We start from the raw sequence: 26,482 nt of genomic DNA on the forward strand, positions 1-26,482 counted from the left end.
CTCCTGTGAAGGAACTAGTTTTGACAGGAAGGTGAACACTTTAACATGACAGAAAAGAAGGAAGAGAAAGTGAGCATACAATCTGGAGGGGGGTTAATGCAGGTGGGTTTTGGGTTTGGAAGTGAGAAGCTGAGGGAGTTCTTATCTGATGGCTTTCTGTTTTCTCTGTAAAGTGTGAGGTAAGGGTGATAACTTGAAGACTAGGGAGAATGTGAATCAGTGGTTTGAAGAGAGCAATGAGTGCCATTAGTTGTCCAGAAGAGCAGAAAACAAGCCTGTTGTGAATCAGAGCAGGGTTGCCCAACTGCTGGAGGAGCTGTAGAATTTTGGATTTATTATTTTAAAGTGAAACTGCCATGTTTTTCCAATTCTAAGATGCACAATTTTTAACCTTTGAATTTGGGATACATCCTATAAGACTTGCTTGCATTGTTTCATTGTTGGCAGCCTTTCTTTTCTTATCCATTGCTGTTGAGTTGATTTCTTTCTTAATGGTCCATAAAATAATGTTGCACCTTAAAATTGATGGCATCTTAGAGTCAATGAAATATGGTAGATGACTCCATTCTGTGATTTTATCCCTGCCAGGTTCAGATGCCTTTGTACAGATGTAGAGAAGGCATTTCTTTCAGGGTTGGCTTTTAAAGATAAGATGCAGTAGATAACGCCTTGACAATAGCTGTCAGTCACAAAGCGGCATATTTGGGCCCACCTGAGAATAATATAACTACAACGTGACTGCCTCTTGTGTTGATTAACTCCACATTACTGGAAGAATTCCATCTGGAAGTTTCATCTACAAGGCCAGTGTCTAAGATCCTTTGCCAGGTTAAGACTCTATCATAAATTTCTGTTAAAAGCTTAACTATCTTGAGACAACTATTCGGAATTCCTTCACCAAGCTTCCCAAGATTGAATGCTTAGGACTTGTATCCTAAGTGGAGGGGTGGTTATTGGAGAAGGGGTTCGGAGGATTCAGCTGCTAACTGAATTGTCAGCTGTTTGAATCTACCAGTGGTTCCTTGGGCAAAAAGACCCGAAGATCTGCCCCCAAAAGGATTACAGCCAAGGAAACCCTACGGGGCATTTCTACTTCGTCCTATAGGGCCACAATGAGTCAGAATCAACTAGATGGCACACAACAACAACAACATGTCAAGCAGCCTGTTGATTTTTGAGTGAACAAAAATAAAGAAAATCTGAGTCTCAGACTTTAAGGGCTAACAGTCTACTAACAGAGAAAGAAAAAACAAACAAAAAAACTCCAGAAAATTGTCACTTTGGGTATACATTCATACAATCACTCGTTTGACACATATTTATTGAACTCCTGCTCAGGGCCAGGCGCTGTTCTAAGCGCTGAGTATATTACCATAACCATTGCTGTTGAGTCGATTTCAACTCATAGTGACCCTATAGGACAGAGCAGAACTGCCCCATAGGGTTTCCAAAGAGCTCCTGGTGGATTCAAACTGCCAACTTTTTGGTTAGCAACTGTAGCTCTTAACCACTATGCCATCAGGGTTTCCACTGAGTATATAGCAGTGATAAAACCTACAAGGTCCCTTATAGTCCTTACCTTCGGGTGGGGTGAGACAGAAAATTAACTAATAAACATATCAATAAGCATGATAACTTTGACTAGTGATATAACGTGAGGAAAGTAAGTAAAATGTTGTAGAGAATTTTTGGGAGATTGGATGTTAGGAGTATCAGTTAAGCAACTTTTGGCTACAAGTAACAATGGTGTAAGACCTAGGGCATTTATTATTAATTTAAAAAGCACAGAGGTTATGGGTACAAGAGTACTTTCAGCAATTCAGCAGTCTCATCAAGGACCAAGGTGTTTTCCAACCTTCTATTCCCCCATTCTTAACATATTGGGTTTTTTTCCTAAGGTTTTTTGCCTCATGGCTGCAAAATGGCTGCCACAGATGCAGATATTACATCCTCTCATCGTTTCCAAAGCCAGAAGGGAAAAAGAGGGATTCTTTTTTCTAGTGTAGCTCTCTCATTTAATCAGAAAAAATCCTTCCTAGAAGTTTCCTCAGCACCTAACAGACTCCCCAACCCCCCCCCCCCCAAATTCATGGAATAGAACTGGTCACCTGCCTACCCCTAGTTCAGTGGCTTGCAAGGAGGACCTGAATTGCAGCGATTGATTCAGAACACTCGTCAGTCTTCAAATCTGGGTTCTTTTGACAAGAAAGAAGGTAGAATGGCTGTTGGGTAGGGAAATAATGACTGCCACATCATGGAATGCTTCTCTGAGGAGATGGCAGTTGTACTGAAACCTAAATGATAAGGTAGCACCAGTCTTGTGTACCATGTACTGTGGTAGGGCAAACAGGGGGGGTTGGCAAGGATAGTTGGTCTGACATAGAAGGAGATGCTTGAGAGCAAAAATGAGTCATCCAGGTAAAGCCATGGGTGGAGATGGGAGGAGGCCTTTCTGACTGCAGCAAAGGCCAGTACAAAGGAAAATGGATGTGAGCCAGTTTGTATGACCGGAGCAAGATGAACGAGATAGGGTAGGTCACAGCCTTGGTGGAGATGACTCCAGAGGGGAAGATTCAGACTCTAACATTGCAAGATAAGTGATAAAGTAAATGCATGCAAAAGGAATTGCTCTCAGTTCCACATGGGGCTTTGAAAGAAACTTCCTCAAGGAAGAGAGAGTAGGGCTGAATCCTGACTGATGACAAGGAAGTAGCCAATGAACAGAAGGGGGAAGGATGTCTTAGGCATAGGGCATAGCATGTGCGAAGCCTTGGGACATGAAACAACATGATGAAAACATTCAATAAGGCATTCCAAAAAAAAAAAAAAAAAAGTCCGTTGCAGTCAAGTCTATTCTGACTCAGGGTATAAAGTGTGAGTCAAAGTCCTTGGTGGTTCAAATGGTTAACGTTCTCAACTGCTAACGTTGGTGGTTTGAGTCCACCCAGAGGTGCCTTGGAAGAAAGGCCTGGTGATCTACTTTGGAAAAACTGGCCATTGGAAACCTTGTGGAGCACAGTTCTACTCTGAGACACACAGGGTTGCCATGAGTTAGAACCAACTCGACAGCAACTGATTTGGTTTTGGAATGTGCAATTCAGAGAGCTACTGGTGGTGAGGCAGGAGCTGGCTCAGGGGCTCTACTGTGTTTAATTTAAGCCAGTGCCTGCTTTTGAAGAAGCAGGAAGTCCTAGCTCAGGTAGTAATGACCAAGTTGGTGTCCAATGAGGGACTAGCCTGGATGATCTCCATGAACATTTCTTTTACATTTCTGATCTCTTGTTGATGCTCAATAAAAGTTTGCTGAAAAAATGAACTACAAACAAGCTTCATTTTTTTTTTTTTTTTGCTGTCAAAACTTTACTTATCAGTATAAACTGGATGTGTTCTTCAAGGCCTGATCTGGCCCTACATGCTCCATGAAGTGAACCCTGAACAGTCCGGCCTCCAGCAACCCCTCCCTGCTCTGGATTTACTGCTTCAGCACTTAACAAGGAAGGCCCTGTATGTTTTTCACATTTATGTGTCTTCCCCTCCTAACTAGACTCTGAGCTCTGAGAGGGCAAGGGCTATATTTTATGTAATCTATATATTCACCCACCACCCAACTGTCAGTTTTTTGTACTGTAGTGGTTTGTGTGTTGCTATGAAGCTGAAAGCTATACCACTAGTCAGGTCAATACCAGCAGGGTCACCCATGGTGGACAGGTTTCAGCAGAGCTTCCAGACTAAGACAGAATAGGAAGAAACTCCTGGAGATCTACCTCCAAAAATTAGCAATGACAACCCTATAGATCACAAAAGAAAATATTCTGATATAGTGCTGGACGCTGAGCCCCCTAGGTTAGAAGACACTCAAAATACACAGCGGCCACAACAATGGACTTGAGCGTATTGATGACATGAAGATGGCACAGAACCAGGCAACATTTCATTGCGTTGTGCATGAGATTGCAATGAGTTGGAGCCAACTTGATGGTAACTAACAACAACAAAATACCCACTGACATATGGCATACACTAAGCATATGGTATATATACATGAAATGTTGCTGAATTTTCTCATCCTACGGATGCGCTTGAGTGGATTTCATGACAGGAGTCTTCAGGTCTGAAGGGGACTCTCAAACCCAGAGTTAGCTGCTATGGACTTCCCCATCCTGCCTCAGTCAGTCCCTAGAAGATCCAGGGGGGTCCAGTTAACAGCACAAGGGTGAGGGAGTGCTAGGATTAAAAATAAGAGTGCTTCTCATTATGTTACAAGGACTTCTTAGTGAGGATTTTGAAAAGTGCCACACCCTGTGGTTTTTGAAACATGGGATGGGGCACCTATAAAGTCCTTGAATACTAAAAAAAAAAAAAAAGGAAAAAGAAAAGATTTTTGTGTGTTTCAAAGTTAGAAAGATACATCATTGACCATGCTGCCTTCCAGGAACCTTGATTCTTATATCAGTTAGCATAGGCTAGGTTATGCTGAGGTAACAAGTAGCTCCTCAATCTCAGTGACTAAGAACAATAAAGATTAATCTCTTGATTATGCCTATCATGGGTCACCAGGGGCCTCTGCTTATCACAGGGATTCAGGGAGTCAGGCTGATGGAGTTGCTACCATTTTGAATTGTGGCCACCATGGCAGAACTAAGGAGCTTTGGTAGCACAATCGTTAAGTACTCGGCTGCTAACCAAAAGGTCTGAAGTTCGAACCTACCAGTCACTCCGTGGGATAAAAGACCTGGCTATCTGCTCTGTGAAGATTACAGCCTAGGAAAACCTATGGGACAATTGTACTCTGTCATATAGGGTCATTAAGAATGGGAAATGACTCAATGACACACAGAAAAATGGGCAGAACTACTTGCAAGGTCCCACCCATCACAAGGAGGTTAAGACTTATAATCCTACCTTGTACCTGGAAGTGGGATCACCAGAAACAATTGATGAACCATACTACCATAATCCTAGTGACCAAAAAGCCAGCCAGGGACACAGCCCCAAACTTAGGCACTTGTGGCTCCCATATCGCACCTTCATGCTTAGGCCAATACATCAGAGTGTGACAGTTAAGGCCAAGTACCACAGATCCCGGGCTGCGCAACAGTCCCGGGTCTCTTGCCAAAGAAGGATGCCTTTGCTTTTGTGTGGTTCCCTATGTGACTGACTCATCCATTCTCTGGCATCGTGCCCCTCCCAGGCAGGAGCTACTCCCATGCAGGACCTGTCTGTCAGGCTACAGTGCCCCTGCACGTGTGACCGGCTCCCTGAGAGACGGCAGGGCCAGCCTGACTGCCTAGACTGGGATCTGCCATTCAGGGTTCAATTGACAACTCAGGTGCAGGAGCCCAGCTGGCTGATTGGTAGCAAGATATGACAGAGGGAAGCCGCTGACGCCTGTTTGTTTCTCTGGCTGCCAGGGAGTGGGGCAGATTTGCCGGTGACTTTGTCGTTAGGCCAGACACAGTGAGTAGTCCCACGTCCTCCTTTTCCTTCCCATGACTTCCTTTGGAGAGGAATTTCCAAGAGGAGCAGCCAATTATGATCCTACAGTTGTGAGGCTGTGGTAATTTGGGGTTTAATGAACAGCATATACAGGGAACAGGGGTTAAAAGGGAATCTGGTAATGTGGAGGCACATTTTACGTAATTCAAAAAGAGTCTCAGTCAGGTATGAAAATATTTCCATTTTCATTTATTACTCTCTCCTCCTCTGGTCCCATCCAAATAACAGAACCAAGGAAATTGGCAACTCTGTAGGACTGATGAATTTTTTTTTTTCTGATTACCTGCAAGTGCCGAAGTCGAGAACAGATGAAGACAACTGTTTTTATCATTATGTCTCCTCATCAAACTTTGTAACATTTTATCTACAATTTTGACTTACTATCAGTCCATTGTCACCTTTAAAGCCTCCTTGAAACCAGAGAAATATTTTTATACCTCTAAAAAAAAAAAAAGAAAAATGAAACCTTTACTTCTAACAACTTATTTAGAGCACTAAAAGCTCTTTTTCCTTGACTGGACATTCTTTTCCTTAGATCACTTTCTCAACAAGAGTGTACACTTTGGGGAGATTTCTCTTGGTTCATAAACTTGTCTTTATTATGTCTTTCTTTGCATAGAAGGAGCGTAGATGAAGTGCCATGTCTACATTTCTATCACACATCGTATCATTCCTTAAAACATTGCTGTAGTTGGCGCTTAACTTTATTCTTTCCTTTTCCTGAAGTGGTTCTTTGCCAGTATTTGTATTTTAATACTTAAGTTTTCTTTAAAAACGTTGACCCTTTGAAGTTTGATAAAATGCATTTTCTCCACTTAAACTAAACTTTTATATAACTTTATATATATGTATACAAATTCAAGCCTCGCATGATTTTATGTCACCCGATTTTTGATTTATTACAATTCTGCTTTCAAAGTTCATTCATATTCTTATAGTTTGAGAAAATCAAGTTACTTGTAGCTTAGAGAAATGATTCCTAGTATATTTCTGAACAAATGCAACTGCAGCCTTCAAAGGCTGCAAACCTTGTTTTATGTCTTTAGGGATTAACCTAAAACCGTATAGCCAAAACACTCTTCCAGGAATATTTGCATAATCTCCAACATCCTTGTCTTTTGCAAAATGAATGAAAATTTGTAAGCAGAAACCAGACTCTTATCAAAGATAATGAGATCAGGGGACAACGCAAAGCCTGCTGACCGGGGATCAGGAGTACAGGGGTCTTAGGGAGGGGAGTCATTTGCCCTGGGGCTGAGCAATAAGGGGGTGCGTTGTCGATAGAGAATATTTCTAAATATGCCTAAAAAAGAATGATAGAACCAACTAAAGTCAGTTTGACTTTTATTATCAGCATGTTCTAGCAGTTCTAAGCAAGGTCAGTAATAAAACACTCCTCCCCGCTGGGGCAGATGGATTCCTCCCTCTTGGTTCTGCCCTGTGTGTGGTATTTGATTTACTTCACCAGTGGACAAAGAACCTACCTTAGGACACAGTGCCTGCTTCCACTAATTTTAGTTTATAAAACTAAATTTTAGCAGTGGTTGGCTAATCCCATTATCTTGGGGATTCACAGCCCCTGGGTTGATTATTAGATATTTCTCTTAACATAATTCCCATCTCTCAGGCTAGTAAAAGCCCTGGCTTAATTCTTACTTAGGGAGGAAGCTGTAGAACCTTATTGTCTGTACATATTACTCCTTAATCTTTTAACTGTAATGAACAGAATACGAAGTCACACTGGTTGAAGCTCCAAATGTGATTTTACTATAACGATACTCAGGTGTCTCGTAGAACCCACGGCATGAAGCACAGGCTCTCAGTCTCACCAGGACTGTCTCTTTTATCTTTTTTCTTCTTGGTGTATCTGCTTTATTTTGCTCTGTCCTTTTTTCTGCAGTGGGGTTGTTCTTAACCCTTCTATGGATTAATATCCCCTGGGGAGTTTTGAAACACCATCCACGCTTAAACGTTAACACTGAGTGGAATCCAGGTGAAGGCATATGTAGGTGTTCCTTGTACTATTCTTTCAATTTTTTAGTAGTAATGAATTTATTCAAAATAAGCAATTTGGGGGAAAATGTTAGTGTTTGAACCTTGCCCTCAGAAATTCTGATTCAATAGACCTGGGGAAGGTAGTTTTTTAAAGCTCCCAAAATGTGCAATCAAGGTTGGAAATTACTGCTAGAGGCTCTCTTGATTTTTCAGCTTCTGTTTTTTTGTAGAAGACAGTGAGTCCCGCCTCTTTTTTCCTGTCAAAATTTCAAAGTTCCTGGGGGTAAGGACTAACTGACCCTTGGGACAGCTGCCATCCTCTAACCAATCAGCTCTGGCCAGAGGCAATGTTCAAAATAACTGTGCACACAGTAAATTTGGAAGTGGTAAGCAATTTCCAGAAAAAACAGGGGTAGGATGAGGAGGTGGCTAGACAAGATAATTAATAATAACATGTCTTAGGTATCTAGTGCTGCTATAACAGAAATACCACAAGTGGATGGCTTTAAAAAAGAAATTTACTCTCTCACAGTTTAGGAGGCTATAAGTCTGAATTCAGGGAGCCAGCACTGAGGGAGGCTTTCTCTGTCGGTTCTGGAGGAAGCTCCTTGTCATCAGTCTTCCCCTGGGTCTAGGAGTTTCTCAGTGTAGGGACCCAGGATTCAAAGGACGTAATCTGCTCCTGGCTCTTTTTTCTTGGTGGTAGGATGTTCCTCCACTTTCTGCTCATTTCTCTCTTTTATATATTAAAAGAAATTGACTGAAGAAACAGTCTCATCTTGTAGATTGTGTCCTGCCTCATTAACATAACTGCCTCTAATTCTGCCTTATTAACATCATAAAGGTTAGGATTTATAAAATATAATTATATCAGATCACAAAATAGTGGACAGCCACACAATACTAGGAATCATGGTCTAGCCAAGTTGACACATATTTGGGAGGGACACAATTCAATCCATAACATAATAGTAACAAATAATAGTGTGTTCACTGTATTTCTTCAACAGAAATGCAAGGTGAGTCCTGAACTGCTAAATTAGAGAACACCTGGCTATTGTTGATAAGTTAAAGCCTTTGTTTATTTACTTTTTTTATTTTTTAAAAAATTGTCTTTGTTTTAGAAGCATGGAATGGTGAAGAATTGTTCTTTGTTAATTTGAAAGTGTCACATAGCAAAATTGATTTATTAAATCAAATATATTTAATAACAAAAACAAAAACCCTGCCCATAGCACAGCAGGCCTTAAAGTTGCTACACATTTAATAACATATATTAGCAAATACAATTTATAACAAATATTATTTACAGAAGGACATCATGCTTGGTAGGGAAGAGGGTCAGCAACAGAAAACAAGATGGATTGACACAGTGGCTGCAAAATGGACTCCAGCATAACAAGTGGATGGCTTCAATAAACAGAAATTTATTCTCTCACAGTTTAGAAGCCTAGAAGTCTGAATTCAGGGCGCCACCTCTAGGGGAAGGCCTTCTGTCTCTGTTGGCTCTGGGGAAATGTCCATGTCATCACCCTTCATTCGTTCTGTTGTACGTAGTGTCATTCTGAGTCAGAACTAATTCAGTGGCACCTAACAATACCAATGACAACAACATTTATAAAAGTTACTGTTTGGCAAAATGTTCCAGTTGTAGCAGGTACTAATTTTACTCCATATAGCATATCTGGTTTATAAAAAACAACACATTTCCATAAAGAAATTCTCTAAATCAGTTAATAGGCTCTGAGTCATTTCCCCTCTCCTACAACTACTTTCAGGAAATTATGTTTGAAGGGGCTGCCTCTTGCCAAGTATTGATTGGCAAGAATTCAGAGAATCTTAAGCAGTCTCAAATGGTGATCATAGGAGGAAGAGGGTGGCACTATATCACTTAGACATGAAGACCTTTTGTGGGGGTTTCTAAGGCCTTGGCTCTCAGAGTTGAGCTCTCCCATTGGAGGTCCTATCATCTCTAAGGGCATCATGTGGAGGACATAGCCCCATAACTAGGGAGGCCATAAAACATGCCCTCTTCCCCATTCCAGGGAAAACTCGTCTCCTCCCCTGTTCCAAATTCCTCTGTTTTTTTCCCCTATATTCACTCACTGTCACCACTTGAGCTATGTGTTTAAATAAAAACAAAAACCTGGGTGAGAATTGTGTTCTGGGTACATAGAAATTTCTTCTTTAGGTCGTGTGGCACACAGCCTTTAATAACTTCATGAGGCAGAGTGTTCAGAACTCTGTAATAAAAAAAAGTTCAGGGAGGATACTTCTTAGTTCGTCCATTCTCTGACAGCAATGAGAAATGTGTGTGCGCACATACAATCTCAAGACATTATCCCGCCATGCAAATATCCAGATACAGGTCTCTGTGCCCAAAGCTATCATGGCCATCAACACGTCTATGTTCTTTGGGGGGGACGTATTGGGCTTCCTCTACAAGAACTGGATTTTGGCAGAGAGAAAGGCTCTACGGTTTCCCAGGGAACCACAGCAGGAAGAGAGAGGGCGAGGAATGCATGATGATGGAAGAACAGCGTCCCACGGCCCTGATAAGTAGCAGAGACTGAGCCTGACACAGACAGTCTCTAGCTATTGAGAAAACAAACAAAATCAGTGTGATCTATGGGTGCCTGGCTACTAGAGAGTAGAGTGGGACATGGATGTTTCAGTGTGGGTACAGCAGACTGAGTACAGATGCCCAAAGACCAGCAGGGATTGTACGTCTCAGCAGAAGCTAGCTGGGCTGGGGGCTCATGCTGGGAACCCAGATGCCTCTCTCTTTCTGTGTGGATATCATCCCTGGGGAAAAAGGAAGAGGAAGAGAATTGGGAAAGCTGAGTTGACCAAAAGAGACTTAGTTTAAACTGAAAGTGAATGAATCTGCCTTGCATGGACAAATTTTGTATCATTGGCTTAAATAAGGGCTCCCCTGCTAATTAATTTCAGTTATAGAGAAAAAAACTGTTACATCTTTGCACATCTACATTTCATGACTGCTAAATGCATACCGCTACACATAGTCAAGGGCTTGTTCTAAGCATAGATGCTGTGTTTCTTTTACCTGAGTCCTCTGAGTCTCTGTTCTCCTTGACTGATATCCTTTTTCTGGGATCTCAAGCTATTGAAAAACATTTCAAAGCCTACTTGGTGCAAAAGTTTTTTCTCACCCAAGGACCAAATTGTAAGCAAGTCACTCTTCGAATGGAAACATTGATGCCTTGACCATTTGCTTAATCAGTTAGTCATCCAGAATGAGGGTAAAATAAAAATATTTCCAGATATACGAAGATTAAGAGAGTTTACTACCCACAGATCTTCATTAAAAGTTTAAAAGGGTACCTTTTTTTTTTTTTTTTTCAGCAAGAAGCAAAGGGAACATAGAGAAAAGACATGTCCTATAAGAAAGAGTATGAAATGTAAGGAATCAAAGGAAGAGAGGTGTCTTTTTCCAACATATAGAACTGAAGAGGGTGGAAATATTCTCTTTTAGGAGTTAGATAACTCTTTGCTTTCACATTGCTTTTTACTTTGAAGATTCATTATTTGAGGGCATTTTCATTTTTCCATTTATAAAATAATCATAAAATAACTTTTCATAATTCTACCACACACACACACACATATACAGAGACAGAAAGAGACAGTCAGAGACAGAGAGATAGCACCAAACATCAAATGAGATGGAGCTAAAATTCATAAAAAAAAGAATCTTGAAATTATTTCAAAAGTAATCTGAAAATCTAACTTGCGATCTAATTAAAAAATATCACTGGTTGGGTGAGTATCCATATTAAGTACCCATATTAAGCCCTTGAATCAAGAGGCCTACATTTTTAATCCTTCTAACCCTTGCTGATTGGAATAGGGATGCTACCTAAAGTTTCTCATTTTACTGTTCTTCTCTGCTGAAAGCCAGTTAGGTGTACTACATAGATACTCAAATGTGAGGTTTTGATAGTCATTTTTAGTTCAGAAATCATTCTTATGTGATACTGTGATATATACTTTTACGTATTTTTATCTTACGACATATGAATTTATGCTAGACTCATTTCTAAATCTTTACCAATGTGAATGATATAGTTTCGGGATGCTTTTACAAAACAGTGTCATGAAGCATTACAGAACGATATATTCTACAGTAATAACAACAACATGGCTTTCACAGGGAAAAAAAAGGCTGAAGTCCATTGAAATCTGGATAGTAAAAGTGCTTCGGAAGAAAATTGGCACTCATGTAAATAGATAAATACTGAAAGAAATTTCAGGGTAAATGTTCCACTCCTTCATTCCTCTACATTTCCAGAATTTGTGCTCCTTTTCTATTTCTTCTCTTGATCAATGTCATCAAAATTCACCCAGCTGTTCAGTGTAGAAACATCACTGTCATCTTTTTGTCTGTTGTCTTTTCACATCTGCTTTCTTCCCTAAACTCTTGCTTATCCCTCTAAACCCAATTTTTAGTGGTATTTGCTTCACTCTTCCCTTTTTCTCTTTGTGGTCATCAGGTCCTGTTAATTTTACCGCTTTTGAATCTATTGTCTTGGCTCAGGTCGTTATTATTGTTCACCTGGCCTGCAGAATGGCCTCCTCACTGGCTACTTCTCTCCTTTTTCACCTAGCCCCTACGCTGCTGATAAACTCATCTTCCTAAAATGAAATCTTATCACATCGTTGCCTCGTTAAAAGCGCTGATGGCTCCTCACTGTCCGTAGAAGATTCCAGTTGCTTTATCGTGACACAGACCCGCCTCGCTTTGGCGTCAGTTTATCTTTAACTGATGAGCTGCATTTATCCCTTTCCCTCCAACACCTGACGCTGCATTCTCCCACAACCCCAGACACACTTGGTTGTTTCACATCCGTTGCCTTCAAACTTGCTGTTTCACATCCCTGGCTTTCCCAGACCTGCCAGAATATTGTACTTTTCCCCTGGTAAGGTACACACCGAACACCACCTTGCTTGTGATCTTTCACTAACTCTCCTTGGGGAGAGTTTAATCACTTCCTGCCCTAGGTTTCTAAAGTATTTTTTATATACCTCAAAGAGGATAGCCATGGAGTTAATTTATACGTATTTATATGATCTGTCTTCCTTAACTAAACTGTAGATTCCTGTTATGGATTGAATTGTGTCCCTCAAAAATATGTGTTGACAGTGGGATGCAGACCTCAAATTTTCGTAAAAAGACCAGACTTAATGGTCTAAGACCATTAAGAAGCCATGCCCCCTGGACCTTCTGTGAGCCCAAGACTGGAACCATTCCTGAAGCCAACTCTTCAGACAGGGTTTGGACTGGACTATAATATAAGAAAATGATACTGGTGAGGAGTGGGCTTCTTGGCTCAAGTAGACACATGAGACTATGTGGGCAGCTCCCATTTGGAGGTGTGATGAGAAGGCAGAGGGGGACAGGAGCTGGTTGAATGGACACAGGAAATACAGGGTGGAGAGAAGGAGTGTGCTGTCACATTGTAGGGAAAGCAACTAGGGTCACATAACAATGTGTGTATTAAGTTTTTGTATGAGAAACTGACTTGAACTGTAAACTTTCACTTAAGGCACAATAAAAAAAAAATTGTAAAAAAAAAAAAAGTTGAATTCCTGGCCCTTGTATCTATGGATGTAATCCTGCTCGGCAATTGGATTTTCTTTGCTATGTTAATTAGAGCATACCTGAGTAGTGTGGGTTCTATATCAAATCACTTCTGAGTTATAAAAAGAGCAGATTAGACACAGAGACACACGTTCATGAGAGAAGACAGATCCCTTGTGAGGATTACCAAGGAAGGTATGCCCAGGGCTACTGGCAAGGAAGGAATCCACATGGTCAAGACCCTGAATTGGGACTTTGAGCCTCCAGAATTGTAAGAAAATAAACTTCTGTTCTTTTAAGCCCCCGCTTGTGGTATTTGTCTTAGAGCAGTGCAAGGTAACTAAGATAATTCCTGAAGGGCTAGACCATGTCTTACTTGTCTTTATAACAATCTCAAGAGTCTAATTTTTACCTGGCATGAAACAGGCCCAAAGTTAGTGTTTTATGAATAAATGAATGAAGAACCAAGGTCCAGAGAAGTCAAGTGTCTTGCCAAATGTCATAAAACTGGTTCATGACAGAATTGGGGGAAGAATATAGAGCTCCTGACTTTCCACTTGCTTCATCCTCTTTCTATCATAATGTTAAAAAGTTTATTTTTTTTAATTATAAAACTAATGACTTGTAGAAAATATAAAATATAGAGAGAGCAGACAGAAGAAAAATATTGCATTCCTTATTTGTAGTGTTAACATTTTGTGTATCTCTTTCCAGTGTTTTTTAATTTTTCCTTTTTAAATATAATTTTTAAAAATTAGGAAAAACTCAAGTATAAATATGAAAATAATAACCATCTACATTATCATCTTCAGAATTAGCTTCTGTTGACATCTTGCTACATATACTTCCAGTCTATATCTTATTCACTTTCTCCTTTTTAAATCATTCTTGTGTTTTGGTAAAAGTGATGCATGCTTATCATAAAAGAATCCAAGTAGAGCAGAAAACTTAAAGGATGAAAATAAAAGAAACCATCTCAGATCTGCTACCTAGAAATAATCTTTGTTAATGGTTAAACATTATTCCAGATGTTTTTCTGTGTATATGTGTTCATATATAAGGATATGAAAGATTGTTAAATAGATAAACATGAAGGAAAATAGAAAATAATACTATTAAAAAAAATTAGGGAGAGACAATCGTACTTTTTTTGTTATTTTTAAGTAAAATGACCAAATTTAATTGTATTTATATCAAATAGAAAAAAAAAAAAGAAATCCTGGTGAAACATAAGGTTTATTTTTTATTTTTTTATTTTTAACAAGGGATATTATTTCCCAAAAGATACTTTTAATATTCAAGAGAGGGATCATGAAATATATTGAGGTTGGAGGATGTAATTTGTTTTTTAAATATCTCCATATTAGTGATATTCGGTAGTGTACATTTATTCAGTCAAAACTGGGAAGACGAGAGCTTAGCATCCTCACACTTTCTGCCTTTTCTGCTCATATCTTAGTTTTTGGAAGTTATATTATCTATTAAGTTCTGCCTCTTTTCTCAATTTGTTGCAATTAGTCAAAATTTTGCTGGTTTGCACTATATTTTCCTTATTTTGTTAAATAGTATAGATAGGGGATTAATTTCCGATAAAGCATCTTAGCTGAGATATTCTTCCAGTGTTTCCTGTGGATGTACGTATTTTACAAAGAGCATGTCGTTTACCGCTTTCTCCATTAATATCATAAAATTATAATGTAATTATACTGCTACCTCATAGTAATATGTTATAAAATTGTTTTATAAATGTTTTTAATATTTGTGTAATATTCCTTTATGTAGATCATGAGGGAAAAAATCAAAGCTTACTATTCCAACACCAAATGTATAAAAATCAAATCGCACTCTAGTATCAGTTCTGTTCCCCTCTATTCTGACACCAGCCGCACGTGTATCACTTCTGCCAACCCAGAAACCAGGAGCTAGGTCAGGCTTCACAGGTTCAAATGCCGAGTCTGCCTAAGACCTCAGATGCCAGCTGCAAACTTGGCAGTCCCCACGATACCCGCACTTCTGAGCTGCTGGCTGCAGATCTGGGAATTGCCCACTATCATTTCAGGATGTTGGCTGTGCTCAGGGGTCTCCTGCCCTCCTCACTTCCAAGTTGCCGGCTGCTACTACTCCCTTGGGTTTGGTAATTCACTAGAACTCACAGAAGCTACGAAAGTGCTACACTTACACTTATAACTTTATAATAGCAAAAAGATACAGATTAAGAGATGCATAGGGTGAGGTTTGTGAGGATTCCCAATGGATGTGCTACCCTCCCATGTCCATTGATGTCTATCACCAATGTGGAAGCCCATGGAGCTTCCATGTCCAGACCCTTCAGAGGCATGATTCATTGAATTAGTCTCCCTCCCCTTAGGTCTTCTGATTTATAGGCCGTGGGTTTTTCTGGCCTGGCCAGCTTCCACCTGAGTCAACTCATTAGCATAAACCCTCAGCTGTGGTCTGGAGGCCCCGTCAAAGACACTTCATTCACTGGGGAAATACCAAGGTTTTCGAGAGTGTCTCTGTTTTAGTTATCTAGTGCAGCTATAACAGAAACATCACAAGTGGATGGCTTTAACAAAGAGAAATCTATTTTCTCACAGTCTAGGAGGCTGGAAGCCTGACTTCATGGTGCCAGCTCCAGGGGAAGGCTTTCTTTCTCTTTCAGCTTTGGGGTAAGTTCCTTGTCATCAATCTTCCCCTGGTCTAGAAGCTTCTCAGTACAAGGACTCTGGATCAAAAAGCCATCGTCCCCTGCTGGTTCTTCGTTCTTGGTGGTTTGATGTCCCCAACTCTCTGTTCACTTCTCTGTTTTATATCTCAAAAGACATTGACTCAAGGTACAATCCACTCTTGTAGATTTAGTCCTGCCTCATTAACATAACTGCCTCTAATCCTGGCTCATTAACATCATAGGTAGGATTTACAACACATAGGAAAATCACATCAGATGACAAAATGGTGGACAATCACACAATACTGGGAATCGTGGCCTAGCCAAGTTGACACACATTTTAGGGGGACAGAGTTCAATCCATAATAATCTATCAAGAATCAAAGACAAAGACCAAATTCTCTGGGTAAAGTTAAATTCTCTTCCCCACATGAAAACCAATGTTCTCGAATCAAGTCCAACGCACGGCGACCCCATGTGTGGCAGAGCAAAACTGTGCTTCATTGTCTTTTAAATGGCTGACTTTTTCAGAAGCAGATCACCAAGACTTTCTTCCGAGGGGCCTCTGGGTGGACTGGAACCTCTAGCCTTTTGGTTAGCAGCCAGGTGTGTTAATCATTTGCACCACATGGGATGCCTTACCCCACATAGACTTATCATCATTTACTGTCTATATTACATCTATACTGTCTCCATATTCAGTTTTTGCTAATATAAATACAACTGCCATCAGCAAACTTGCACATCATGCCTTTTTCTGTATTTCAAGTTATTTCTATATGAGAGTCCTAGAAGGGCTGCAGTGCTCCAATAATTTGGATTTAAGTGATTATGTAGAGTGCCTTTCTAAATTTTGTGTATTTTTGTAGTTTCTTTATCCTGACAGCCTCTGTTCATCAGATTAAATTCTCTCTTTGGTTTTGTGTTGGCTCATGAGGTGATGATTCTTGGGGTTCGTCTTCAGCAAATGCCAACACAGACATCACCTGCACACATTTACCCTGTTTATTATTTACATCTCGGGTATGAGTACTCATTCACTACGCAGCACTGCATGAAACCTGCATCAGGTATCCAACTCTAAAGAGGTTTAGAGAAATGGGCCAAGACTCAGGAGAATCAGCAAAAATGACATAAAGTTTTAAAAAATTGGGCTTCTGGAGAAAAGTGCAGGCTTACCCAAATATATGGGTAGGTAGATCTATCTGTGGGTGTGGTTTGGGAGACATGGAAAGTTATCTTTGCTTACAACTATTTGGCCTACTACCTGTGACAATGCCTGTATTTCCCACCACTGGTGAGGTTAGCTCTAGAAAATCCCCGTTAAAGTTTAAGTACACTTGCCTGGGAAGACTAAAATTGCAAAACCATTAGGATTCCTTTTCACATGGCTGATAGTTAGCTTATCTAATTAGTTAACTGTCCCTTGTTGGCCATCAAAGGGATCCTGAAATACTAAGACCCAAGAAAGGAACATCTTGATATGAGAAAGTCAGGTTTAGAGTGAAGAGCTTTGTCCAGGGAGGGAGATTTTGGCTTGGTAACGAAAAGTGAGACCCTGAGCGTCTGGGACAGCATGGGCGATGACTCAAGAGGGTTGAAATGAGAGTCAAAAAGCATGATTCTGGATAAAGGAATCCTGATGACAGTTCTTATTAGTTTGCAAAAAAATTTTAAGGTGAGTTAAACCTAGAAAAAAGATGATCCAGATAAAGAAACCTAACTGCCTTTAAGTCTTTAAAAAAGGGAAAGCATGACGTATCAACTGGAAATGTTATTAGTTGCCAGTGGTATGTTATCTAACTAAGAATATTTAAAATAAGGGTCGATTTGTCTTTTATTTCAAGAAGTCCTAAGGAAGGCAGCTGTTGGTATTGATTCAGTGACTTGATGGTGTTAGGCTCAGCACTTCTGAAATGTTCTTGACCTTTTCCTCATGTTTGTGGTGGTCACAAGATGGCAGCTGTAGTTTCAAATCTCATGTATGGTTTCCAAGTAGGAGGAACCAGGAGAGGAGAAAGCAGAACAGGGCACTTCTGGTTTGTCTTATTGGCCCAAAGTGTGAAAAATGTCTACCCTGGCTGCACAGAAAGCTGGGAAATTATTTACTTCTTGTAACTTCTGGAGTAGAGACAGGCAAGGAAAAAATGAATGATTTTAACTGAGTCAAACTTTCTTTCCACAAAAACACACACATCCACATCCACATATATGTATGTATGTATATATATATGTATACATATATATATATACAAATATGCTTTTTTTTTTATTTGCTAGACATGGTGAGCAGCCCTTGCACATTTCCAATGAGTGCAGGAAAGGAGACATGGACAGATGATGTAGTTAAAAGAGTACCGGGTCAGGAGTCAACAAGAGTGTTCTGGTTATTCCAATAAATTGGGTATCACCTTGGGAAAGCCACATGGCATCTGGGCCACAATTACCTATTTGGTAAAAAAGGGAAAAATGATACTTTCTCTGCCTACCTTATAAAATTATTATGACATTAAAATAAATGTTACATATGAAAATGCTCTGAAAGATTTAAACCCCATACAAAGATCAGCCATTTCTTATTCCAGAAAAGCCACATGACATAATGGAAAAAAAAAAAAAATCACAGATCAAATCCCAAATATGTCACTTACTAACTGTAAGGTTGAGCAGGGTCGATTTTTAGCCCCTTAATTTTGGGAAATTGGGGAAGTCATTCCAATCTCATAGAATTATCTTATGACTTTTAAAACGCTAGTGTAAACATAGTGCCTGACACATAGTAAACAGACAATAGATATGCATTTTGTTTTTCTCTTCTCTCCCATAATGTCAGCATTCAGCCAGCGGGGACTGTACTGGTCATTAAGCCAGAGGTAAAGCAGTGGAATGGTTAACGACAGACTCAGTGGAATCTTCCAGCCCTGAGATCATCTGAAGCGTGTACCCACAGTCTGTCTGGGAACATCTAGAGCACTTTGTGGGATCTCACTTAAGCCTCAGCAATTCATTACAAAACCTAATTGTGCAAGTAATACCCACAGACTCTCAGCTGACAAAACTGGTAGTTGAAATACTTTTGGTTGGTTGATAAATTTCTTAATGGAGTTTTGTTTACTAGTATATGTCATGGTTTGACTGTATTCTGAAACTTCCATTCTTTTTTTCCTAAACAAGATTTAAGAGTTCAAGTTTTAGAGTTTTTACTCAAAATTACCATTTAAATTTTTTCCCTCCGTCACCTGTGTGTGTGTGCATTCAAATTAAGCAAACGCTTATTTCTGATGGGGCCATAACACAGAACACGTTCCAGCATGTGGCTCCCGTGTTTTCTTTCTGTCTGTTTTGTCTCTTATTAGTGAGCTGTGCCTGTTCCCAGTCAACCGTATGGCTTTGGGGTGGAGGAATTCTACACAGAGATAGAAAGGGATATTTCAAAATTAAATAGCTAAGAAAGATGAGAAGCATTTGGTGGAATCCGGAACTATGGGATACTCCCTGCCATGTCTATTGGGCTACCTTTGACTCCTAAAGCCAGCCGTCTCTAGGGAGCAAGCCGAGATACAGTTCCCCACCCTCTCAGTGTTGGCACATCAGAACACCCATTAGACTGTGACTTTTTAGAGATACTGAGAAGGAAAAATCACAGAAGCCATCATTGTTGTATAATTTCTAGCCGTTAGGGAATTGCATGAAAATTGGGCGCTCCTTTTATTTTGTTGAGTAAACAAATAAATGACTAACATCTTAAATACTTTCTTCAGCCTAGGTTCAACAGTTGGAGTGTTATCTCTGCAGATTTAGCCAATGCATCCATATACTTGGCTGTCCTTTTTTATTTAAGGGGAGGGCAGTTTTTAAATTTTTGAAAAATTCAAATACTTAGTATTTTATTTCAGTTGTGATGTAATTGCTTTTTTTTTGAACTTCAAATCACATGAGGTGACTTTTTTTCAGGTGTGTGTTTTTGGCAGATAAGCTTTTTCTGGAATGAATGACTATTGTGAATTCTCTGGTTTGGGCAGCATGAGACCAACATCTCCAAACATTTCTTTGAGAGGGAAGAGTTGTATTCCAGCTACCCCTGCATTTCAGAAAGGTGTGGGACCGACCTAGGGGACAGAGTTCTGATCCACTAGAGACCTGTGGCTTTTTAGAAAAAAATTGAGAAGCAGAAGTTGAGGGGGGCGGCTAAAGGATTAGATTCAGCCTACTGTTTTGCCACTATACTTCTAAACTTCCTGCATTCATGAAGCTGGAAAAGGAACTAATGAACATAGATTAATGTCAACAAATCTGGGAGAAAAATATTTTTATTTAAATCCAGATTAAAGCATGCCACTTTATCAAAGAGCCCCCAGTTTCACAGTACAAAAAAATTTTTCTTTGAAAACAACCTAAAAATGAAAGTCACACTGTTACTGAAACTTGGAGAAAGATAGCATGCCAGAGTACTGGGCTCCAGATAACAGTGTAAGAATCAAAAATGGACATAATGAAAAGTCTAATGAATATCTCTCCAAAATAAAACACCAGGTGCTTATTTCATCATACATAGATACCTTGATTTTATGAATAATAAAAAAGTATTTTTAATAAAAGGGAAACCTATCTATATTTAAAATTTAAAACAAAATGACAATATAATGAAGAGTATTTTTGTCAATACAATGCATTAAAAATTTTAGGCAATGGTTTTCATCTTGATTTGTACAACTCATCTAAGCATTCAACTTCCTTTCTAAAAAAAATCTACTTAGGTATCAGGGTGCAGTAGTGCTAACTCTGAAAATTTGTTGCTTTGTATCACTGGTTTCTGGTATCACTCTTTAAATAATTTTTTTAAAAAATAATTTTTATCGTGCTTTAAGTGAAAGTTTACAAATCAAGTCAGGCTCTCACATAAAAACTTATATACACCTTACTACATACTCCCAATTACTCTCTCCCCAATGAGACAGCCCGCTCCCTCCTTCCAGTCTCTCTTTTCATGATTATTTTGCCAGCTTCTAACCCCCTCTACCCTCTCATCTCCCCTCCAGAGAGGAGATGCCAACATAGTCTCAAGTGTCCACATGATGCAAGCAGCTCACTCCTCATCAGCATCTCTCTCCAAACCATTGTCCAGTCCAATCCATGTCTGACAAGTTGGCTTGGGGAATGGTTCCTGTCCTGGGCCAACAGAAGGTTTGGGGACCATGACCGCCGGGGTCCTTCTAGTCTCTGTCAGACCATTAAGTCTGGTCTTTTTATAAGAATTTGGAGTCTGCATCCCACTGTTCTCCTGCTCCCTCAGGGGTTCTCTGTTGTGTTTCCTGTCAGGGCAGTCATCAGTTGTGGCCGGGCACCATCTAGTTCTTCTGGTCTCAGGACGATGTAGTCTCCAGTCAGTGTAGCCCCTTCTGTCTCTTGAGCTCATAATTACCTTGTGTCCTTGGTGTTCTTCATTCTCCTTTGATCCAGGTGGGTTGAGACTCATTGATGCATCTTAGATGGCCGCTAGCTAGCGTTTAAGACCCGAGACGCCACCCTTTAAAGTGGGATGCAGATGTTTTCTTAATAGATTTTATTTTGCCAATTGACTTAGGTGTCCTCTGAAACCATGGTCCCCAAATCCCTGCCCCTGCTTCGCTGACCTTCAAAGCATTCAGCTTATTCAGGAAACTTCTTTGCTTTTGGTTTAGTCCAGTTGTGCTGACCTCCCCTGTATTGAGTGTTGTCCTTCCTTTCACCTAAAATAGTTCTTATCTACTATGTAATTAGTAAATACTCCTCTCCCACTCTCCTCCCTCCCCCTTCTCGTAACCACAAAAGAATGTGTTCTTTTCAGTTTAAACTATTTCTCAAGATCTTATAATAGTGGTCTTATACAATATTTGTCCTTTTGCAACTGACTAATTTCACTTAGCATAATGCCTTCCAGGTTCCTCCGTGTTATGAAATGTTTCACAGATTCCTCACTGTTCCTTATCGATGAGTAGTATTCCATTGTGTGAATATGCCATAATTTATTCATTCATCCATTGATGGGCATCTTGGTTGCTTCCATCTTTTTGCTATTGTAAACAGTGCTGCAATGAACATGGGTGTGCATATATCTGTTCATGTAAAGGCTCTTATTTCTCTAGGATGTATTCCGAGGAGTGGGATCGCTGAGTTGTATGGTAGTTCTATTTCTAGCTTATTAAGGAAGCACCAAATTGATTTCCAAAGTGGTTGTACCATTTGACTTTCCCACCAGCAGTGTATAAGTGTTCTAATCTCTCCACAGCCTCTCCAACATTTCTTATTTTGTGTTTTTTGGATTAATGCCAGCCTTGTTGGAGTGAGATGGAATCTCATTGTAGTTTTAATTTGCATTTCTCTAGTGGTTAATGATCAAGAGCATTTCCTCATGTATCTGCTAGCTGCCTGAATGTCTTTTTTAGTGAAGTGTCTGTTCATGTCCTTTGCCCATTTTTTAATTGGATTGTTTGTCTTTTTGTGGTTGAGATTTAGCAGAATCATTTAGATTTTAGAGATCAGACACTGATCAGAGATGTCATAGCTGAAAATTTTTTCCCAGTCTGTAGGTGGGCTTTTTACTCTTTTGGTTAAATAACTTTTAAAATTAGTTTTTGCTAGGAGAAAGAACCTTCTGTATGATGAAAATTAAAAAAAAAAAAAGCTAATGTGATTCAGAAAAACAGGGGCTTGTTCTCAGAGTTTACAAGAATTATATTCACAAATTCATAGTTTTATTTTTTCCAATTCTGATGATTTTACTCAAAGCAATAATTGCTTTGGTGATGATCGTGTTAAGTCACTTTGAAGATTTTCATCCATTTGAATGACTTAGGCTGGAATAAAGGATGCAAACGTGGCCCCAATTTACTGGAAATTGTGTGTCCATCTGGGTTGCTACTAAATAGAATTTAAAGTAATCAGCATCAAAGTAATCCTTTAGCTTAAAGAACTGCAGAAATTCAGAAAAGTGTATTAATAACAGACTAAGACCAGCAATGATTTTTTTTTTAATCATTAGATTTTAGTGGTATTTCAGCTGAGTGAGTATTCCAATGCAAGAGACATAACAGAAAAATCGATTTTACTTAATCTTCAAAGTAATAGTATTGACCACTATAGAATTATGCATCATTGGGATAAATGTGTCTATTTCTTTTTGCCTAAAAGTGATCAAATAGCAAATCTCAACCATTGTGATAGCTGCTGGTCTTTGTTCGTGATACCCAAGTCTTCCAAATTCTTTCATCTAAGAGTAAAGAATATCAAATACCTTTCAAACAATCTCACTTAGGATGAAAAATATTAAAATTGTTAACATTTAATATTGATTTACATGAGGCCTCTATAGAGCATGGACTCTGACGCACATCTTCAGGTTTTTCTTTCTCTCTCCCTTCTTCCTTCCTTCGTTTTCGCTTTCTTTCTTGAGTCCCTTGTGAACCCACCATGTATTAGTTACTGTTCTAGATGCTGATGATTCAGTTTAGTCTTCACATCTGAAATAATAATAACAGGTAATGTCCAAGATCTGCTTTTAAGGAATTGCTACCTGTTTATAAAAATACAGCTGCAAATTTAGGTGGGAATGAGGGATAGTAAGCCAAGCCTGGTGCCTTTTCCCCTTTAAAGAGTGTTTCTAGGCTGAGTTTGGACATAGGAACTGCAGACGAACTCACCTTCTACTGGAGCCACCCACACATTTCTCAGCCCTGCCTAACCAGGAGAGTAAACCATCAGCCCGGCTCCCTGAACGTGGGCTGTTATTTATTACACCATGGTAGGAGAGTGGAATCAGGCAAGCAGCTTCCTTTAAAGGGATTCCCAAGCTAGGTGTCTCCTGGGAACAGACAGCAGCAGGTGGGTGATATCTGAGCAATTGCTTGGCCCTCACAGTGTAGGCTCACAGAGCAGGCTGATACTCATGCCTGCAGTGTCCTGGTGAAATCTAAGGGAGAACACAGGGGGTCCCCCCACCCCACTGAAGCAGAAACGTCTGAGCAGACAGCACTAAGAACAGAGCCTTGTCTCATAGGACTGGCTGGTCTAGAGTGCCATGGAACTATGAAAACTTCAGACTGGAGACATTTTACCTTTTAATTTTTTTCTATAGAAACAAGAAAGTCATCTGTGTGGAAAACCATGACCCATATGCTTTGGCTGTACTGTTTGGTGTTTCTTTTGCCCACAGAGTCTTGCAGAACATTATACCAGGTAAGAAAAGGGGGAAGAGGATGAATTGATGGAGGGAGCAAATGGAAAATAAAATGAGTCAGTCAACCAGTTCTCAGGTATCTGGGCTGAGGTGTAGGGAGAAGATAGTGATGTGATGACTGGACAACCAGAAGAAACTGCAACTACAGGTAACCAAAAAGCCATTTTAGCCAATAGCTGCAAATTATTTTCCCATCAGTTCGAGAGATGCAATGAAGCTCAAATGATTTAACATTGATGAACTCTTCTTTCCATATCATATGATGGAGAAGATTTTAGTTGCTCTTAACCGGGATGGTACCACTTCCTTAGAGGCATTTGGAAGTGTGTGGGGGTAGTGAGGGTTGTCATAATGAGTAGTAGGAACTAATGGCATTCAGTGAGCAAGGCTTTGGAATGGTCTGGTACAATGAAACACTGTCCCACCCAAAATGGCAATGGCATCTCCTTTGAGAAACCTGCTAGTGAACCTCAAGGTCTGACTGGTATAGAGTCTGTAGTAAGGTAATAGTTGTAAGTTTTGTGGGTGGTGAGTCCTTGGCTCCCTCTGGAATATTTTTCTTCATACCGTATGTTGTTTTAATTTCCCTGTTAGTTCCTTGTTTAAAATAAGCTGTGGAGGATCATTGAGAGAGGGAGAACATAAAAATATTTTGAGCTTCTTAGGAAGAGAGTGTTATTATTTGACCACTTTTGACCATACAATCTAGAAGGGAATTTTGAGATCGACTAGTGAATCTCCACTCCCTTATTTTGTAGATAGGGAAACTGAGGACCATGGTATGGAATGTGATTTGCTTTAGTCACAGGGCCAAGCTCAAAACTACTGTCTTCAGATTCTCAGTTTCTTGCTCTTTCAATTTGAACACATGCCTTCTTAGCAAAACCTCATCAGGAAAGAGAGAGCTTTGGAGTTCTTTGTAGGAGTTTTTCAAATGACAATAATTTTACCCTCTGAGTCGTTTGCCCCTGGTTGGGAATCTTCTCCATGACTCTCCTTCTTTCACTAACACTCCACTGGTGCCTAATTTCTGGGAAAGCTTTAGGGGCTCCTTCAGAAAGATCCCTTCTCTGAGACATTCCAAGCCCACACCTGGTATAAATTTTTCCCCTCTTCATTCCACTTCCTCATTCACATTTTTTCACAAGACAGAGTATAGAGAGTAGGCAGAAGCAATAGAAGTTGGCTTTGTTTTTTTTCTTGACGATTTGGGATTATCTTACCAGAAAGGTTCCATCCTTTTCCTCCCATTATAGTGTGTTGGATGCTGAGCTCTGGGTGCTACCCCTCCCTTGACATTGCCTACTCACCCAGGCAGCTCAGCAGATTTAGCAGCTTGAAGGTTTGCAAGTGTCTTTTTCACAGTATTAGGTTGAGAATTGGTATCTGAAGTGGCCTATGCCAGGTGCCAGTCTAGAAATGAAATGACCATGAAATGACCAGAGAGAGCCTTCTGTGTGTGTGTTTGGCAGATTAGTTGGGTAGAAGTGAATCACGTCCTTCACTTAAGAAAGGAGTTTCCAGAACTCCTTGTAAACAGCATACCTTGGTCTTCTGCCCATGTATCTCATTAATAAAATGTTATTTCACTAGAATCTGTTTAATGGGCCAAGTATCACCTAGAGTTGTTGATTTCTAAGTGCATTCACTATAATGTATTGGAGACCACGGGCCTATCAAGATAGGTTTTCAGAATCTTGAGATGCCTGTACTTCTGCATATCCTCCCCTGCTCCTGTACTTGGACCTAGCTGGCTTGCTGAAAAGGATGCTAATCCAGGAGCTGGGAGAGCTAAGTTTTCATTCCGGCTCTGAAAGGAACTCCCTGCGTGACCTGGAGCAAGTCACCTCATCTATCAAAGCCCACTTTCTCATCTGTAAAACAAGGGGCTAGGATTTGGTGATCTATAAGGTCTTCCAAAACTCTCAAAGTACTATTTTAGCTTTCTCGTGGAGTAGAAGAACTTTAGCTCTTTCACTTAACATAATAAGGCTTTATTCTCTTGACTGTAAAAAGGAAAGTTTTCTCACATCAGTGATTTCAAGGACATTGTATTCCATGAAACTTCAGTGATACCTTCTTGACCATGGACAGACACCAAATGCTAAATTTAGATTCCCCATTAGTTCTCATTTGATAGAAAGAACAGGGAAGATTCAACCTTGCTTCTTGATAACATAGAAAGAAACAACCTTGTGAGGGAAAAAGGAACATGATCCCCAAGTGTTAGTCACACAGCTTAGCCACTGAACTTCCAGTTGTTTGGTAAATGACTTAGATCTTAAAACGCAAAACCAAGGTCCTCCCAGTCACTAGAAGGCTCCCTTCTGGTTCACAAACAGGAAAATTCAGTGCCGTCTCCATACATGCAAGACTTCCTGGGTGGTGCAAATGGTTAATGTGCCCAGCTGCTAACCAAAATGTTGGCAGTTCCAGTCAACACAGAGGCCCCTTGGAAGAAAGACCTGGAGATCTGCTTCTGAAAAAACAGCTATCGAAAACCCTG

At 39.9% G+C, this 26,482-nt stretch overlaps 1 protein-coding gene across 1 annotated transcript in view; it reads left to right on the plus strand.

Annotated features, from left to right (window-relative positions):
* Window positions 1-5,376: 5,376 nt before the first annotated feature.
* Window positions 5,377-26,482, plus strand: part of ADGRF2 (adhesion G protein-coupled receptor F2) — a 36,333-nt gene continuing 15,227 nt past the window's right edge. Inside the window, exons 1-2 of the mRNA XM_049873481.1 lie at window positions 5,377-5,457; window positions 23,875-23,975. Of these exons, the coding sequence (XP_049729438.1) occupies window positions 23,904-23,975 (72 nt within the window). The 5' untranslated portion in view covers window positions 5,377-5,457; window positions 23,875-23,903. The remainder of the gene's footprint in view (window positions 5,458-23,874; window positions 23,976-26,482) is intronic.

This window comes from Elephas maximus, chromosome 1, assembly GCF_024166365.1.
Source record: "Elephas maximus indicus isolate mEleMax1 chromosome 1, mEleMax1 primary haplotype, whole genome shotgun sequence".
Classification (NCBI taxonomy): domain Eukaryota; kingdom Metazoa; phylum Chordata; class Mammalia; order Proboscidea; family Elephantidae; genus Elephas; species Elephas maximus.